Source organism: Amphiprion ocellaris, chromosome 17 (assembly GCF_022539595.1).
Source record: "Amphiprion ocellaris isolate individual 3 ecotype Okinawa chromosome 17, ASM2253959v1, whole genome shotgun sequence".
Lineage (NCBI taxonomy): Eukaryota > Metazoa > Chordata > Actinopteri > Pomacentridae > Amphiprion > Amphiprion ocellaris.
Genome location: NC_072782.1, coordinates 26,916,301 through 26,934,315, shown reverse-complemented (window position 1 = coordinate 26,934,315; position 18,015 = coordinate 26,916,301). Strand labels below are relative to the sequence as shown.

Below are 18,015 nucleotides of genomic sequence, written 5' to 3'. Positions count from 1 at the left end.
TGAACAAGATATACTTACTGCTGTGACATGACCGAATAGCTCACGGTTTACAGCCCATGTGCTGCGTATTTATTGTCCTGTGTATTTATTGTTCTGTGTCTTGCACTCGTCTTACGCTTTAAGTAGCCTTGCATACTGTTATTTGCTGCACCGTGGTCCTGGAGAAACTAAATTTCACTCCAGCGTACACTACCGTTCAAAAGTTTGGGGTCTCCCAGACAATTTCATGTTTTCCATGAAAACTCACACTTATTTTTGCAAGAAAACCTTTTTTTCTTTCAATGAAGATAACATTAAATGAATCAGAAATCCAGTGTAGACATTGTTAATGTGGTAAATGACTATTCTAGCTGGAAACAGCTGATTTTTAATGGAATATCTCCATAGAGGTACAGAGGAACATTTCCAGCAACCATCACTCCTGTGTTCTAATGCTACATTGTGTTAGCTAATGGTGTTGAAAGGCTAACTGATGATTAGAAAACCCTTGTACAGTTATGTTAGCACATGAATAAAAGTGTGAGTTTTCATGGAAAACATGAAATTGTCTTGATGATCCCAAACTTTTCAATGGCAGTGTACCTGTAGACTGGTCTATTCAGGGTTGATACCTATACTGATTATTGGCAATCAAGAAAGACAGAAAATCGATATTTGCAAACAATATACATTAAATCTTTTACAATAACAGCAGGTTAAAGCAAGCATCAGTCATTCCTAACAAGGTTACTTCATTAATAATGGTCACTGAATATGTACAATATCAATAGGACGTCACACTAAGGATGTTCTCTGTTTACTGTGAGATCAGTTGATTTGATATTGATCAGTTTGTCTCCTGCAGGCATGTCTGCTGCTGTTCTCTTTTTTCTTCATCTGTACATGTTCTATCACTTTTATTGCCCAAGAAGACTCAAATCTTAAAGCTTTATTTCTTATTGTTTTCCAGAAATTGTTTCAGATTTATCCAATCCTTCCAAATAACTAGCTGCTAGCCTTTAGCCACTGTGAAAGTAGCCTGTTTTCATGATCTATAGTTTAATTTGTAGTTAGTTTTTCCAGGTTGTGTATCTTCTCGAGAGACATGTCTGCCAGTAACAGCAGATTTATACACAAAGTTTGGGCTCACCCAGACAATTTTATGTTTTCCATGAAAACCCCCACTTTTATTCATGTGCTAACATAATTGCACAAGGGTTTTCTAATCATCAGTTAGCCTTTCAACATGATTAGTGAACACAATGTAGCATTAGAACACAGATTGATGGTTGCTGGAAATGTTCCTCTGTACCTCTATGTAGATATTCCATTAAAAATCAGCTGTTTCCAGTTAGAATAGTCATTTACCACATTAACAATGTCTAGACTGTTTTTCTGATTAATTTAATGTTATCTTCATTGAAAAAAAAAAGTTTTTCTTTGACAAATAAGGACATTTCTAAGTGACCCCAAACTTTTGAATGGTAGTGTGTGTGTGCAGATAGGACGGCAAAATGACCAAAAACACAATTCAACTTGAAGCATTTCCATACTGGGAGTGTCTGCTTATATTTCTCTCACCAGCTGAGCATCTGGTTATTACATGCAAAACAGGGAAACCCAGTCATGGCAACAGGCAGGTCTTCATATGTGTGTGCGTGTTCCTTCACCCTGCTGTGTGAAGAAGAAAAAGCAACAGAATCATAATGTCGAAGCTTTACCTTGGCTCGCCTCTCTCAGTCTCAGCAAACACTCAAGGCCTAAATCAAATGTAATAAGTTCAGGATAAACTCTCTGTTGTGCTGCTTTGCATAAAGCCACATGGGTGAAGGGCACGGGGATGGGAGTGTTGACGTTCCAATAGGCTGTGATCAGCAGACGTGCCGCAGACGGAGGATTTTTTCCCCCATTTTTTTCGACTTTCACTTTGATTTTGTGGAAAATGTGTGTCTGCTGTGCTGTTTGCTGAAGCATGGGAGTGTGTTGGAACAAGCGCAGTAGCTGTTGACAGCCTGCATAATTGTTTTTCACCAGTTCAGACTTTGCCCCAGCCATGAAATGAAAAAGCCCATAAAAGCCTTCTGGTTAGGGACGGCAGATATGGCCTCGGCTGCTGCCGGGGGCAGGAGTGTGTTCGCTGCTCATATTCAAGGAGTGCAGAGATCGCTCAAGATAGCTAGGACTTCATTAATCTGACCATCCAAATCTATTAAAGTTAAGCCTGTACTGCTGCCCTGCTGTATGTAGGAGTTTGGAAACATCCATATATAGACACTGTACACAAAAATCTACACTATGTACTTTATAAATATTACCATGTATCTTGAAAACCAACATACAGTAATTTCACCCTGTTTTAGAATAAAGAATCAAGAATATTTATTAGTCTGCCAAGGAACGCAGTGGAGTTATGTGACGATTGGCGTCTGTTTGGAGATTGAGCAGATTTCTGTACCATTGCGAGATAGCGGCACGTCGTCACCGTAACTATGACAGCAAGTGAAAACTACATTAGCTGCCTGTTGATGATCACATGATTGCGATCCGACTACAAATCCACCGCTGCGGACTTATCAGGACTTATCCGTTGGAAATGATACGACTGAGCAGCCTTGGTGGAGCACTATGATCTGATTGCTTTTCTTGCTATTATGTTTTCACGTAGCAAAATTCGATTGGTGACTCCCAGTTATAGATTAAAAATTGAAAAAGGCACACTATGTACAAATAAAATAAAATCCTCAAAAGATATAAATACATAAACAATTAGTGCAAATAAGCTGTGAGATGGTGGTAAAGTGCAGTCCAGTGCCAGACTCAGTTCTTTATTGCACATAGTGTGTCTGTTTGTGTGTGCAGAAGGGAAATGGATTGTACAACTCTTAGATAAAAACTGTTTTTCAGTCTGGAAGTTAGAGTTTAACAATATTTATGTAGCTCAAATCCAAACCAACATCATAAAGTGTTGACATAATTTACATTTTAAGCGATGCATTATTCTGTAGATGCTATTGTTGCCTTTAATTTATCGCTATGTTATTAAGTTGTAAAGATTTATAAAGCTGAGATGTAGTCAAAGACAGAAGTTATGTTGATGTTGCAATATTGTGCTTGGTAGCATTTAAGTGTCTGTTGAAATTTTGCAGTAACAAGTAAAGGTAACAATGACAAGCCAGCAGTGAAATTGTGTTTTCGGAAGTCACATTTAAAAAAAAAAAAAAATCAGGAAATTAATATTTTTTAGAAGAAACAACTGTCAGTGTGAAATATACTTTACTTTTTATCTTTATACTACACTGGCAGTGAGGAAAATTCAAGTAAAAAACAAATTCAGAAACATTTTGAGGTACTTTACACTTCAAACACACGACTACTACTATACTGGAAATGCAGTGCATCTTTTACTTTACATTTATAGCAAGAACCACTTTAAAAATTATATAAAAAAGATTTTTATGATAAAAAATGATATACCTTTAAATGGAAAATACCTATAATAGCATTTTTAACATTGCAGAGTTGTTACTTTTACTTGTACATTAAAATATTGGCACCAAATTGCCATATATTACTGCGATATTTTCCCTGTATCATGGTACAATTGGTATAGGGTTAGTATTTCAGCTAAATGCTAAATCTGAAAGTGACACAGTGAAAACATACTTTTTCTTGTGTGCACCAATTTTACGATTTTTGGCTTTTTTGCTTCTAGAACTTGTAAATTAGTTTAAAAAAAAGCAACATAAAAATACATGATAAGTTGGTGTTTTTTTTGCAACACAGCCACAAAATTAGTGCATATTTCGTGAAAAAATAACTCATTTGCATACTCAAACAAAACATATTGTCTCAATCAGCTGGGGAAGCTTCATGATGAACATTTTTAACCATAAATAATGGTTTCCAAGTAAAAATGTAATTTTCGTGGAAATTTCAAATGCAGAAAGACCCATTCCTCATAATCTAAACCAGAAACCTGCATTCAGCAGCTCTTTCTACACTAAACCTTTTATTCCCATCCATATTTAGTATTTTTTTGCAGAGTAGCTTCCTCATATATCATTCATAGACTGATTTATAGAACATTTCATCCCCACAAAAGTGGCAAAAATCGATTTTTTTTTTTTTTTGGTTGGTTGTTGACAGCAATTTCTGTTTTATGGAGTGATCAAAAGAGAGATCCAAAATCCTTCACTCTGTCAGCAAAATAAAAAGAAGAATTTTTTGAACCACCTGGCTTCATCCAAATATTCGCATTCCTGTACTGGAAATTAAAGCAAATGAAGGCATTTTTAGATGTCATTTGTAGACTTTACACAGAATTTTTTTTTCTTATTGTGAGCGATCAACAGGGAAGGTTACATGTTGAGATCTATTAGTTCAAAACTTCACACTTCCAGGAGTTTGGTGTTCAGGCTCGCCTGATAACTGGCGTTTATAACTGCGGCTGCTGCAGAGCCACTGTTTGCTGATGTCACTTTAAATGAAGAATTTGAATGCTTGTTTGCCTACTGAAAGAGAACCTTGTTCTCCGGTAGTGTTTTAGCTGAACACAAGGTCGGCTGGTGGCTCTCAAAAAGCAGCAGCAGCTTCCTGAATGATCTCAAAAATGTGCAGACTCTGCTTGAGTATGTGAGCTGTTTGCTAATTCAGAAAGTGATTTAATAGCAGCTTCTACAACGAGAAGTCACCGATCTGACCTGAGTCTGACCTATCGTGTTGATTTCCTCGCTCCGGTTTACGTATTAGATCAAATCTGAGCAGGGATAGTTTTGACCGGATGGAATCGGCGGCTTCGTCTTGACATTAACTCGCACTCTGTGATGCCTGTACTCTCCCATCAGCTCGGCTTATCTCTGTCCTTGAGTGCTGAGTCTCCTGCCTGCTGCAGCCAAATGTCTTCATTGATGTGCTCTAAATAAAACACTTAGATGTCGCTCCGCACGTGACTCTCCGATGATTTATTTGACATTTATGACATTTACTTTCAGAAAAAGGATATAAGGGCCAGGGAGTTTTCCTGGCTGCACAGGCTGCTCTGCCCATTTGTGTAATGATATGGGATGAATTCCAGTTATTGGAAAGCTGTATAAAAATCTGAACACCCCCCCGACACACCCACCCCCACCCCGTCTGTAAAATTATGACAGAAGTGGCAGCTCTGCTGTAGCCTTTTTAGTTTGGAAATCTGTCACAGATGGCTGTCTTCTTGTGTGCGGCCAAGGAAGTAATGCGATTGTGACAATTGTGTCTTTTTTGCCAACAGATTGAGCATGCTGCAGGTTGTATGAGTGACAGATATGGGGTCAGCGAGATCGAATTTGCAGACTTTCACTCTGGTGGTGGTTGTTTGCCACTTTTGTAAGTATCTCAGTAGGATATTCTGCACCCAGTTGTCCATATTAATCATCCTTTCTGTCTAATCTAACTGAAACTAATCTCTCATTTTGTGCTGATTTGCCCGACAGTGGCCTTAGAAGGCGTGAGGTCGGACGTACGTGGGAAGGTCGGAGGCCTGGTGGAGCTGGAGTGCAGTTTTCCTCCATCGGGTCCAGCAGCTGCATCCTCTGCATCCCTGCATGTGGTGGAATGGGTTCGACAAGGACTCGACATACCTGTTCTGATTAAATTTGGATCCTACGCGCCTCGAGTCCATCCACAATATGAAGGTGAGCACATATCATCGTAAATTTTAGCATTACACACGTTCCTTATTTTATATTACTGCATTACTTCACTGACTTTATAACATCGGTGTGTTTGTGCTACAATTGACATAGAGTAGCATTTTAGCTACATGCTAAACCTGCAACCACAGTGAGAAACATTGTCTTTTGAGATGCTGAGCTATTTTTGAAGATATTTTCGGAGAGAATCCATCTGAAAAACACATTCATATGTTCATTTTAAAAACATTATGTTCATTGGACATTACTGTGTTGCTTCACTGACTTTAGGACTTCTGTTTATTTGTGCTATAGTTAGAATCCATTAGCATTTTAGCTAAATGCTAAACCTGTAACCACAGTGAAAACATGGTTTTTCCTATATTGTTCATTTTTGAGATATTGGGCATTTTTTGCTTCCATAACTTTTAGATTAGCAAAAAAAACAAAAACACAAAAAATACACTTTTATGTGTTTATTTTGTATATTTAGTCTGTATTTTATTGGATATTTATGCAAATTGGTAAATATTTAATGAGGGAATAACTAATCTGCATATTCAAACTTTAAATTACTGAAAAAGAATATTGTCTTAATCAACTGGGGAAGTTTCCCAATGATTCCTGTATCCAGAAATAATGGTTTCCAATAAAAATGTAATTTTACAAAACACAGAGGCTGATTTCTCATAGTCTGAACCATAAAACTACACTTCATACATAAAACCTTCCAAACATGACACGCTTCCCTAGTTCTATATTACTGCATTACTTCACTGACTTCATGAATTCCATGTATTTGTGCTATAATTGGAAACCATTAGCATTACAGCTAGATACTGAAAGCTGAAGCTACAGTGTTTTTTCCTGCATGGGCCAGTTTTGAGATATTGCTTCCATAACTTTTAGATTAGTGGAAAGAAAACATGCAAAATACACATTTATGTGTTTATTTCTTATAACGCCGTGTTTATTAGATGTTTATGCAAATGTGCGAATATTTAATGAAGTAATTACACATTTGCATACTCAAACATACAATTTCTGAAACCTTGTAACATCAGAAATAATTGTCTTAATCAGCTGGGGGAAATTCTTGGCATAGTTTCCAATTAAAATTTCATTTTCATGGTGTTTTACAGTACATCAAGACCACTTTCTCTTCTTAGCTCTGTCATACAGCAAACCTTCCAAACATTGCACACATTCCTAATTTGCCATCATCCAAAACAACACATTTTGATGCCATATGTGCCTACTTTGAATTCAAAGTATAATTAAGGTTATTTTCAAGCAGGAGCTACTTTAGCACTCCTAGAAACTGCTGGAAAAATGGGGTGTAATCATAGTAATCTGGGCTCTTTGTCTGGGCATGAATGGCAGTGTCAATCAGTCAGTCCACTGCTTTTGTCCACCCCGAATTATCTCAAGATTTGTGGGATGGACTGCCATGAAATCTTAAACATTTTCGTTCCCTCGTGGATGAATGTTAGCGACTTTGATGATCTCCTGCATGCTGATTTTCAGCATTTCGCCCGAAGCGTTGCTGTGCCTAGAACTTTGTTGTGCATCATGCAATAATTAAACATCCCCTCCAGGTGTGTTTGAAATGTTCAATGCAGATTTTATTGTGTGTGTGTGTGGAGAAAAAATATGCTACAATAACTCACTACAGGGAGTAAAGTAGAGATGTTTTTTTAGCATAATTAATTGCGATTATTAGGTTGTACAGGTTGGAAATATTAGAATAAGGGCTGCTCTGAGAAGCTTCACTCCCAGTTTTTTCCACTGAAACAATATAACCAGTATCTGTGTCTCAGCATATATTCAGCACCTTGATGGCCTTTCAAGCCAGCCTTAGTGGGAGCTACTTATAAAGGAGCTGAAACTCTCACATTGCATCATCACCCATTGTGCACTTTCTGCCCACAGCGCCGAGAACAAAGAGAGTCTGTGGGGAGAAAGATCCTCAATGGACCAAGAATACCTTTGTGTGGCTTCTGTTATCCTTTAAAGTCACAAACAATGGAACAAACGCAAACAAAAAAAGAAAGCATGTCTGGTTGGCTCAGGTCGTCCATTTGTCTGAGACGTTTTCTTTTTCTATAGTAAAGAGAAATTCAAACTATAGACCTTTCTTTTGAGTTGGATCGGATTTGGATTTCTGCTGCAGCACCGAAGTAGTTGTTTGGCTAAAAGTTCAGTTTTGAGGAATAAACTGCCAGACGAGGCGCGATGATACCGGCTTCAAAGACTGAAATTAATCTGGACAGTTTAACACTCAGGTGGGAGCACATAGCAGACGGCTAACTAGCTCTAAGTTAAGCTTGTCATTTATTTTCAGCAAAGAGAATACCGATAGGGGGTAGATAGCAGCAATCTACTTTTCATTTTATAATTACTGCTAAGGCAATACTCTTCAATACACTTCAAACCCCCTTCTTACTCACTGTTGCATCAGTTATTACAAACTCATGCTGTGCAGCTAAACACTGTTCAAACCCACACAAATTGCTTTTAAATTCTGGTGGAGTTTCCAGAGACACAAGATATGTCAGAATTTTGGGGGGAAATGTGTATGAAATGGTGAAGAGAACATTTAAGAATGGCTTGATTTGATGAAGTTTGAAACATTTCACCAACTTGAAGGCAGTAGAAGAGGGAATTAAAGGGGAAAAGTGGATGTGGATGTAGAAATGCACTAGGAATATCACTAACTGATAGACTGTACTTTTGTTTTTCTGCCATTTTCAAAAAGAATGACTTGCTGTAAAAGTCAGATTGGTACTCTGCTCATTGTAAAACTGTTAAGTTAATCAGAAAATCAATTGATATACTTGAGAGAGGACCGTAAAGTGATGTTGATAAGAGTTTGTCCAGTTGCCATGGGATTGTAAAGAGCTATTTAAGGACTTCTAACTCATGCTGGCAAAAGTTCTGCAGTTCAGTTGTCTTGCTTGACCTTAGGGCAGTTGAGGAAATTGATGGATTAATCATAAATGGGAACGTTTATCAGTTACAGCCCTTATAATAGCACTGACACAAGCTGCTGCTCGATGGAGGTAATATCTGATTCTTAAACGATAAGGCTGGTGTTACCGTAGGATCTTCTTATTGTCTACAAATCCAACAAAAAACATTAAAACCAACTATTTTCTTGCACAGAAACACCTAGTTTTTCTCCCTAAAACAGTTGAGCACTGGAGTTTTTAAAAACTAGAGCACCAGATTGATGTACTGCATGTGGAAATGACTCATAATAAAACACAAGGGCAAGGTCCATGGTGATAAAGATAAAATGTGACCCAGTGCAATGCTTTGACTCACTGACGTTATTGTAGAATTTTCTTATTGTCTAGAAATCCCATTTAAATAGTAAAACCAACTGTTTTAAACAGCTGGACATTGTAGCTTAAAAAAAATAGACAGAAGTAAACAGGACATTTCTTGGGGTCTATTTTCAGTGGCGGATGGATACACGTTCAATATGCTGTTGTGTGTTTACAGCACCAAGATGATGCACTGAATGTAAACTTGATTAAAAATAAAATGCACAACGTTTTAATGTTGCCCAGTGCAATGTTGTGACTCATTGGTCTTTTTGTAGAATTTTCTTATTGTATACAAATCCCATCAAACCTATTTATTTGTTTGCTCATGTCTCAGAATGAAGCTCCTATTGAGGATGTAATTCCGCTACCCAAAAAAACAGTTTAATTTGCTAAAACGGCTGGACCCTGTAGTTTTTAACCAACGTTACTCAGTCAGGAGTAAATAGTGCATTTGCTGGGCACTATTTTCAGTTGTGGATGGGTACACATTTAGAGTACTGTTGTGTATTTACAGCACCAGGATGATGTACTAAATGTAGATGCCACCTAAAATTAAATATGGGACCCATGTTTATTGTAACAAAGACATAATGTGAGCCAGTGAAATGCTGTGACTCATTGGTGTTATGCAGATTTTACTATGCTCTAGAAATCCCATCAAGGCATTTAAACCAGCTGTTTGTTTTTCCATCACTCAGCTGCAACCCAGTACTGAGGAGAAAATTTTGTTGTGCAAAAAAATATACAGTTTGATTTCCTAAAAGAGCTGTAGTTTTTTAACCAAAAGTACTCAGTTAGGCATAAATAGGAAATTTTTTGGGAACTATTTTCAGTTGTGGATGGATACACATTTTGTTATTGTGTATTTACAGCACCAGATTGATGTACTGAACGTAGAAGTGAACTAAAATTAAATCCAGGCCCCATGTTTATTGTAACAGAGGTATAATGTTACCCAGTACAAGGCTGTGATTCATTGGGTTTACACAAATATGCGTTTTAAAGTCTTCAGCTGCACAGACAGCACTTGACAGAAGTATACATTTGCTGTTGGTTGTTGTACTTAAATTTGTCTAGTGCAACACGTTTCCAGCGTTGTTCTTGAAGTCGCTAACAGATTCATTGGCTGCACTAACACACAGTAATGAGCAGTAATCTGTGCACTAAGGTGTGTGTTTGTCAAAGGATCAGAACCTGCTTTCAGCTGAGTCAAGGCCTTTTCTCGTCAGAGCTGGACGCCACTCCCTCACCCGGCCCCACCAGGAAATACGAAACAGACATTTACATAGCAATAAAGTCAGGGCGAACCTCGGCTGATGAATTATCGTGAGTGGGAGCGGGGCAGACTTTAATTCCAGCCCAGGCTCATAAATGACAGTAGCCTTTTGTCGTTGACTCTGAAGACGATCCTTCAATGTACACCGATGTCACATCTCATTATGCCTGGTGTTAGTTTCCGAAGAAGCAGGGCAATATACTGGCAGTAAAAACCCTAAAATTTGCTTACCCTCTGGCCCGTGAATTACACTTTAAGGTGCACTTCACTCGACCATAAAACGCCCTGCTGAGAAATTCTTTAAAAGGGAGGGCATGCGAATCACATGGCTCTCCGGTGACGAACAGAAAGCTGCTGTTCTCCACCGACACAAAAGCTTCGAGAAAAGATGCTTTGTCCCGACTCACGCTGAGCTTTCTCACAGGTACTGGCTGGTATAACAGGTGCAGCATGGGAAACCAGTGCTTTAGAGGCGGTGTGCATTTCACCCCCTCAAGCCACGAATCTTCTCACGTGTCTCAACAGTTTGGCTTCGGGACCCGAACTCCAACCGTCCGCTGCGACTCTAATAAAAGTTATCCAAGTGATTCACTCTGCTGAGGCCCAGTTTTTTTCATTTCCGTCGCATCACCCCTCCCTTAAATTGATTAAACTTTCTCAACCTCTATCAATATTCTTTGTCTTTGGCCATGTTTGTAGGCCTCGCAAAGTGTGAGCTACATTAGATTTCCCTCCGATTGCTCCCTGGAGAGCGTTGAGAGCTAAAAGGGTTTAAATGTATTTGTTGTAATAGAGCAGTTAAGATCAAAGGATTAGTGTCTGCACTGTGAGCAGGACAGAGAGTCCCTTAGCACCCGTACAGCTGCTGACTCTATAAAAAGTAAATACAGCTGCAGAAATGCGCTCTTCCCCATGCAAATCCCATCACAATCAGAGTCCGCATGCAGGGCTAATACGTCAAAAACAGCTAAAATGGCTAATATGTTTGCAAACATGAGAGCCTACACGGGGATTTCCCATCCTCAGCGAGAGACCCGATTCAAATTTCAAACCAGTAGAGCTTAATAAAGCCACGAGCAGCGACGAGTGAAACCTTATCTGCCTCTTTCTCCAACCGAAAACCCCGAATGCCTCCGTGCGAGCTTGCCAAGAGCTGACGACATCCCTTAGAGACGATGTGGGCATGCCGCCCGCCAATATCACATTCTCGGGGACATAAACGTCCGTGTCACACAAAATGGTATTGAATTTAAATATTTTTTCATACAGGCCCCTGTCAAACTAAACAAGACACTTTGGTGATGAGTCTTCCTCCTCCTCCAAAAGACCTTTCTTTCTTTCTTTTTTTTTTTAATCATTTGAGAACTTAATTTCTAAAATGTTACATATCCATTTTAGAAGAAAGAAAATCAATATCTCCGGTGCAGCCTTCGCTCTGAATAAAGACTGAGAAAAATAAAAAGCACACACCTACCACGTTAGTGTTCCTTTTGTCAGCAACCTGCCTGCTTCTGATGAAAGACCTCAGTCCTGTATTCAGCTCATAAGAGAGGCTGATGCTGTTTTTATTCTTTACTGGGATGATCCAGGCCGTGATTTAAAATGCTTTGAATGCAGAAATAAAAAGAAAAAAACAACAACCAGTAAAGCAGCGAAGTTGCACAGTGTATAAAACACACTGTTAGATTAGGTATGAGTTCTTAATTTGTTTGAAGATGAGTTTTTGAAGTTTTTTCCAACGAAGATGTAATTTTTAAAAGGCTCACTTCAAAATGCTTCTTGATTAATCTTAAATGAAACATCGATTTTAATTAGCGGCTCAGCTAAGTGGAGATAGCTTCTCGTTTTTCCTGTCTTGAGAGAGAGATAGTGACCGACGCATTTAATAATCAGCAGACTTTTCATTTCAGTTGAGTTTCTTCACGGCGCTGAATGGTTTTGTGTTTCTCTGTCACCTGAGACTCCGCTGAGGGGTTGAAGCCTTCAGGGGGTTTTAATTGGAGACACTTTAATTGTGTGTGCGTTGATAAGAGGATAGTATTTAGCTGCTCTCTGGCTCTTTAAAGTGTGTCAGCGAGCAGAGCAGTGAACATGAAGAGGAGGAGGGATGAGGATAGTTGGGTGGAGTTGAGCTTCTGTTTGCTGTCAGCATCAGTTTCAGTCACAGTTGTAGCACCTTTTTATTAAAAAAAAGACATTATTTTGAATCAAATTTCGAGAAACAGATTTGCAAAGATGACTAAAGGCCAAATGTTGGTTGCGTCCAACAACAATTCTTGCACGAATCCATCAGAGCAGTGATGTCAAACATATAAAGGAGTAGTTTGCAAAATGAATGAATGAATAAACTAGAAAAGCACTCAGAGAGCACAGTAATCTGCCAAGGCTGTTCATTCCCCCATATGGCATTGTCAGAAATGCAGCATTTTTTTTTTTAAAGAAATGCAGCATTTGTTTATTACTTATTGATGATCAGAAATCACGGCACTATAGAATGTGGCCATTTAATATGGAAGTACCTACACACAACGTGACCTTGTGTGTACACCACAAAGACAACAGAGCTGATGTGCTCAACTTGGATTATATATCGATTATAGATGTGCACTTTCTTAAGGCAGGAACAGTGTAGAGTTCCATCGGAGCCACTTTAAGGCGGTAAATGGCAATTTTGTAGGAATCAAGTGGCTAAACATGTAACTTTGATGCACAAAGATAATGTTTTTAGTTGTGTAATCAGCAACCAGAGAGGAATGTTAATATGCTGCAACCGCTTTATTTGCTTCTCTTCAGCCACAGCAGCTTTACACTGGTGATAGCTGCTAAGGTGTGACCGGTTGTGTTGAATGGAGGTGATGTCAGCTGCTCCACAACAACAACAACAAAAATAATCTTGTTCTATGTTAATAAATGTTAAATGTTGAATGTCTTTTGCCCGAGGCAGTCACTGCTGTTTTCAAACTGCTGCTCCTCTGTTTTAAATTACTTTTTTTACATCGTATACAGTGTGATGTTTTATACATATATTTTTTGAGTTATTTTTACCAGTCCGATGGCGAGCAAACGCACAGAAATTTCATTCCAATGTGTATCAACTTCTGTATGTTATGAATGACAATAAAGTGGCTGTTCTATTTTATTCTTTTCTGAATCAGGAAAAGGGCCACAATGTCACCAAAACTAATTTGTGTATCTGTACAAGAGCGCAGTGATATTTAAAGGTATATTCAAATACAATGAAAATGAGCAATATTTCCATGACTACTGCTGCAGTAGTGAAAATCTATTAAACTGGTCCAGCTTTTACGATCAGTAGTTATACAAAAAAAAAAACCAACATTTGATAATCAGTTAATGTTTAATAGTTGTGCTAAGTTTTCTTTGGTTGCCAGGGGTGAGTTTCCCTGAAAAACGACATGAAAATCCTGTCGTTTTCTTTACACCAAAGTTTATACTCGCCTCATTTTGTTTACACTCTTGTTTTTTCTGTCACGCCGACGATTCGCTAAAGCTCATTTCTCATGCATGCGCACGCTTGTTTTTACACTTCCAGACGTGCCGGGCACAAACAGACAGACATAGATTAGGTGTGTTGAGAGAAAGCCAAAGTCTTAATTTCCCCTGTCTGTGTTTCTGCTTCTGTGTGGCGCCGCTCATCCGGCCTCACACTCAATTTACCTCGCATTCAAAGCGCTCATCGCAGCCATGCATTTTTCAAATAGCAGCGGTTTGTTTCGTTAGATCGTCGTGCTCTTATTTCCCCTCCGCCCCTCTCGCTTCCCCTCCTGTCTGATCACGTTCCCACAACCACCCCTGCCTCAGCACAACCTTCCCTCTGAGGTGCTGTACTGACCTACATCATACTGAGCCAGTAAACATGACAGAGAGAGAGTGGGGAAAAAAAAACCTGCCAGGGGTCAAAGGGTAGGATTCTGAAGCGAACTAATCCCCAGAATGTATGCTGATGTGTATTTTGCTTTACTTTAACCCCCAGCTCCCTGTTCCCCCATGTGGATTTAGTCCCCTTTGGCGGCTTGGAAAAGTAAATAGGGAGTGTTATCGCTGCCAACATGCCTAACTCCAACTTCCTGGTTCCCTTTGACTGTCAGGCCCCGAATCAGAGTTAATAATTACCATCATAACACAGACATCCCAGTGTTGCTACAGCTTCCATTTGGCTGTTTAGATGGTTTTGTTACAGGGATCGACCGATTATCAGCCTGGCCGATTATTGGCTTTTTTCTAATTATTGGTATTGGTATTTTTGTTTTATCAGCTGATTTTTGGTATATTAAATGCATTACTTCAGGAGCAGCATCCTCACTCTGTCTGTGGTCTCAGAAATGTCTCTTAAGCAGCATAAACTGAACAAAAAACACAAGCCACATCTAGAAAATTAGCTTCTCTCACGGTGGCAAATGTTACACTAAAGATTAGCGGCTAAGTTAGAAGGCAGCCACAGATTAACCTGAAACAGATTCTTAAAAACAGTGATTAATAATGCTTTAAGATCTGAACCTTAGGGGACAATTAAAGTCATAGAACATTGAAATATTAAGAAATTAGAGAAGAACAGCGGGAGACAAACTGATCCATCTCAGTCGATCCCTCATAAACAGAGATAATTTAATCTCTCCTATTTCCATTTTTACATATTCAGTTACAGTCACCCTTATCAATGAACAAGTCTAGTTAGAAATCACAGGTTCTCTGCTATCACATGGTGTTATAGCATTATATTTCATTTTCATGTATACTGACTCCAAATATTGGTTATTTGCCTTTCTTGACCAATAATCAGCATTAGATCAATCGATATGGAAAACCCACATCTGTTGATCCCTGTTTTATTCCTGAGATGTTCAGATTCAGATTCAGATAACTTTATTTATCCCCTAGGGGCAATTCAGTTTGCAGACATGGGTGGCAGCAGGACAGGACATGAAACACACATCCCACATACATGCAGAGAAAAGTCAGCGTGTCATGACGTAACACTTTCATTCACATTTCCATCCTTCCTGTCCCGTGCTGTTGGGTTACGGTGTATCTGCTAAAGTGTGAAAACTAGACGGTCACAGAAGGAGCTGCAGACTGGAAAACATAAAGAGTCGATGCTGCGAGCTGCACCGGCTCTGAGGAGTCGTCACCTGGCAACCAGGAGATCAGATTTCCAAGTTTGTGCACGCCTGTGTGCTCTCGCTCTGTGTGCTTGTTTGTGCACGTGTTACAGTGTGCAGGCAACATTTGAGGACACTGATGTTCACACACCAGCAGCTGCACACAGCTCAGACCTACGAGATGACAAGTGAAATCACAATCGCATGCAGTTCCCTTCTAACCCTTTTACCTTGGATGTGCCCCTGCAGGTCGGGTGTCTCTGGTGCGAATCACCGCCCTGAGGCTGGACGGGCTGCAGCTGAACGACCAGGGCTTGTACGAGTGTCGAATCCTGCTGCTGGATAAACCCACAGATGAGCTGCGAAACGGCACCTGGACTGTGCTTTCTGTAACCGGTGAGGTTAATGGGGCGCCGTGCATCTGTGCGTGCTCCTCATGGAGGCTTTGTCATCGCATTATAGTCGGCTTCATCGCTCAAATCAGTGATCCAGAAGTAAACAAACACTGGATTGTTCACATGACAAGTAGCATTTGATCCGGCGTGTTCAATCAGGTGGTCTGGCTGGATATCTTTTCCTCATCAGGGTAAATTCTGCTGCCTCAGGCTACATAACATCAGTGCTTCTTTTTGTTACCAGTGTGTCTTTTGTTGTGACTGTAAAATGAAACCACATGCAGGTATTACATGTTTTCACATGTGGTTTGATCAGATGTTTTCTGTTTGTTAAGATTACCGCAGATTCCCCCTCCAGGCTTCACATTTAGCCCGTTTGTACCAACACCCCTGCGATTCAGCGGCTGTGTTTATCCCACATCATACCAAGGTGGCAGGTCAAGCCGGCATCAGCTTCCTCTTTTTAATGGGTCCAATCATGGTCGTGGCAAATGGCCAGAATGTCGGCATGTAGTTAGTCCTGTAGTCCGGCTAACAACGTTGACCCCGCAGCTGGTTAACTGCCTCTGGGTCGCTCTCTATTTTTAGTGCCACAGATATTTCACCGGTAAAATACTGCAATCGGTCAGTCAGATGTCAAATATTGTCCATTGGAGGACACTAATCTAGGGGGTGATGTTCCAGCAGAAACATGAGTAAAACCTGAATAGATTCTTTGGTCTGTTTATTTGCAAAAGTGAATCATAATTTCAGTTCGACAGGACTTCACAGGCCTCCAGCTGCTTCAAAAGATGGCCTGTTTTAAAGGCCTATTTAGTCTGAAATTATCTCATCTGCAGTCCCTCATTTTTTTTGTTTTGTTTTTTTCATAATTGCTGGTAGAGCTGAAGAAAAAAAAAAGCAAATCGTTCTAATATTTTGCTCATTTCCTGAATTAGCTGTGAGGGAGCAACTTTCTGCTTCTGAGAAATACAATGTTGATGCTGTTTATTCTATTTGTTGCTTCCTACCAAAGAGTCAAAGTAACAATTTTGTTGATTTATAGGATGTAAATCAATAAAATTAATTGACAGCCCGATTACACAGTTTATACAGTTTAAATATGAACTTTCAACTCACAGTCTTCTCAGTTTCCCCATGTCTGCTGTTTCTTTTCATTTATTCTGCAACAGCATCACATGAATTAATACATAGAGAGCCAAGAACATTGATATAACCACAAATACAGAAAATGGTATAAATACACACTGCCGTTGAAAAGTTTGGGGTCACCCAGACAATTTCATGTTTTCCATGACGACTCACACTTTTATTCATATGCTAACATAACTGTACAAGGGTTTTCTAATCATCAGTTAGCCTTTCAACACCATTAGCTAACACAATGTAGCATTAGAACACAGGAGTGATGGTTGCTGGAAATGTTCCTCTGTACCTCTATGGAGATATTCCATTAAAAATCAGCTGTTTCCAGCTAGAATAGTCATTTACCACATTAACAATGCCTAGACTGTATTTGTGATTAATTTAATGTTATCTTCATTGGGAAAAAAATGCTATTCTTTCAACAGTAACCACATTTCTAAGTGACCCCAAACTTTTGAACAGTAGTGTATATACAGTATTTAAAACACTTCTTTAAAGCTAAAAGTTTGAAAACTCTCTAAACAGATCAAGTAAATTTGGTTAGTTTTCTTTGCGCAGGTTCTTTGGAAAAGAATAATCGCCGACTAGTGTGATCATCACACTTATTGACAGGTTTAAATAATACATCTCAATATGAAATATGCATCGTTATTTTTCGGCACTTTGAAGTTTATCTGTGTTTTGGCAAACCTTTGCTGCGATTCGACGCGCTAAAAAGTGCAGAACAAAGTATCGGCGTGTGGCAGATCAAAGCCAGGCGAGACAGTTTCACTGAGCTGGTCTGTGCAGGCGTCAGTGCAGAGATGGGGATGATAATAAGTTATGCTTGTATACTTGAGGCCTTGGATGTAGCTCCGCTGACTTCCCTGCAGGTATGCCCTTCACCTATTGTTTACCTGTTTTCCTCAACAGTCAAGACTTTAAGTGGCCCTGACATGCTGGAAATGCAGAGATGTAAGAACCCAGCATTGGACATGTTTCTCTTTTATATGTGACTAAAAGCTTCTTTTTTGTGAGTGAGTAGAAAAAACAAAAAGAAGAATCGGCTTATTTATGGTACAAAAGTATGAGTAAAACTCCCAAGAAGTGGCTTGTTTATGT

General features: G+C 39.3%; 1 protein-coding gene across 3 annotated transcripts in view; it reads left to right on the top strand.

Moving 5' to 3' along the window:
• The window catches only part of igsf9a (immunoglobulin superfamily, member 9a), an 89,912-nt gene that overhangs the window by 5,917 nt on the left and 65,980 nt on the right, over nt 1–18,015 (top strand). For all 3 annotated transcript variants that reach the window (XM_055019130.1, XM_055019131.1, XM_055019129.1), the window contains exons 2-4: nt 5,246–5,340; nt 5,448–5,648; nt 15,623–15,769. In XM_055019130.1, coding sequence (XP_054875105.1) covers nt 5,280–5,340; nt 5,448–5,648; nt 15,623–15,769 — 409 coding nt within the window. In that variant the 5' untranslated portion in view covers nt 5,246–5,279. The remainder of the gene's footprint in view (nt 1–5,245; nt 5,341–5,447; nt 5,649–15,622; nt 15,770–18,015) is intronic.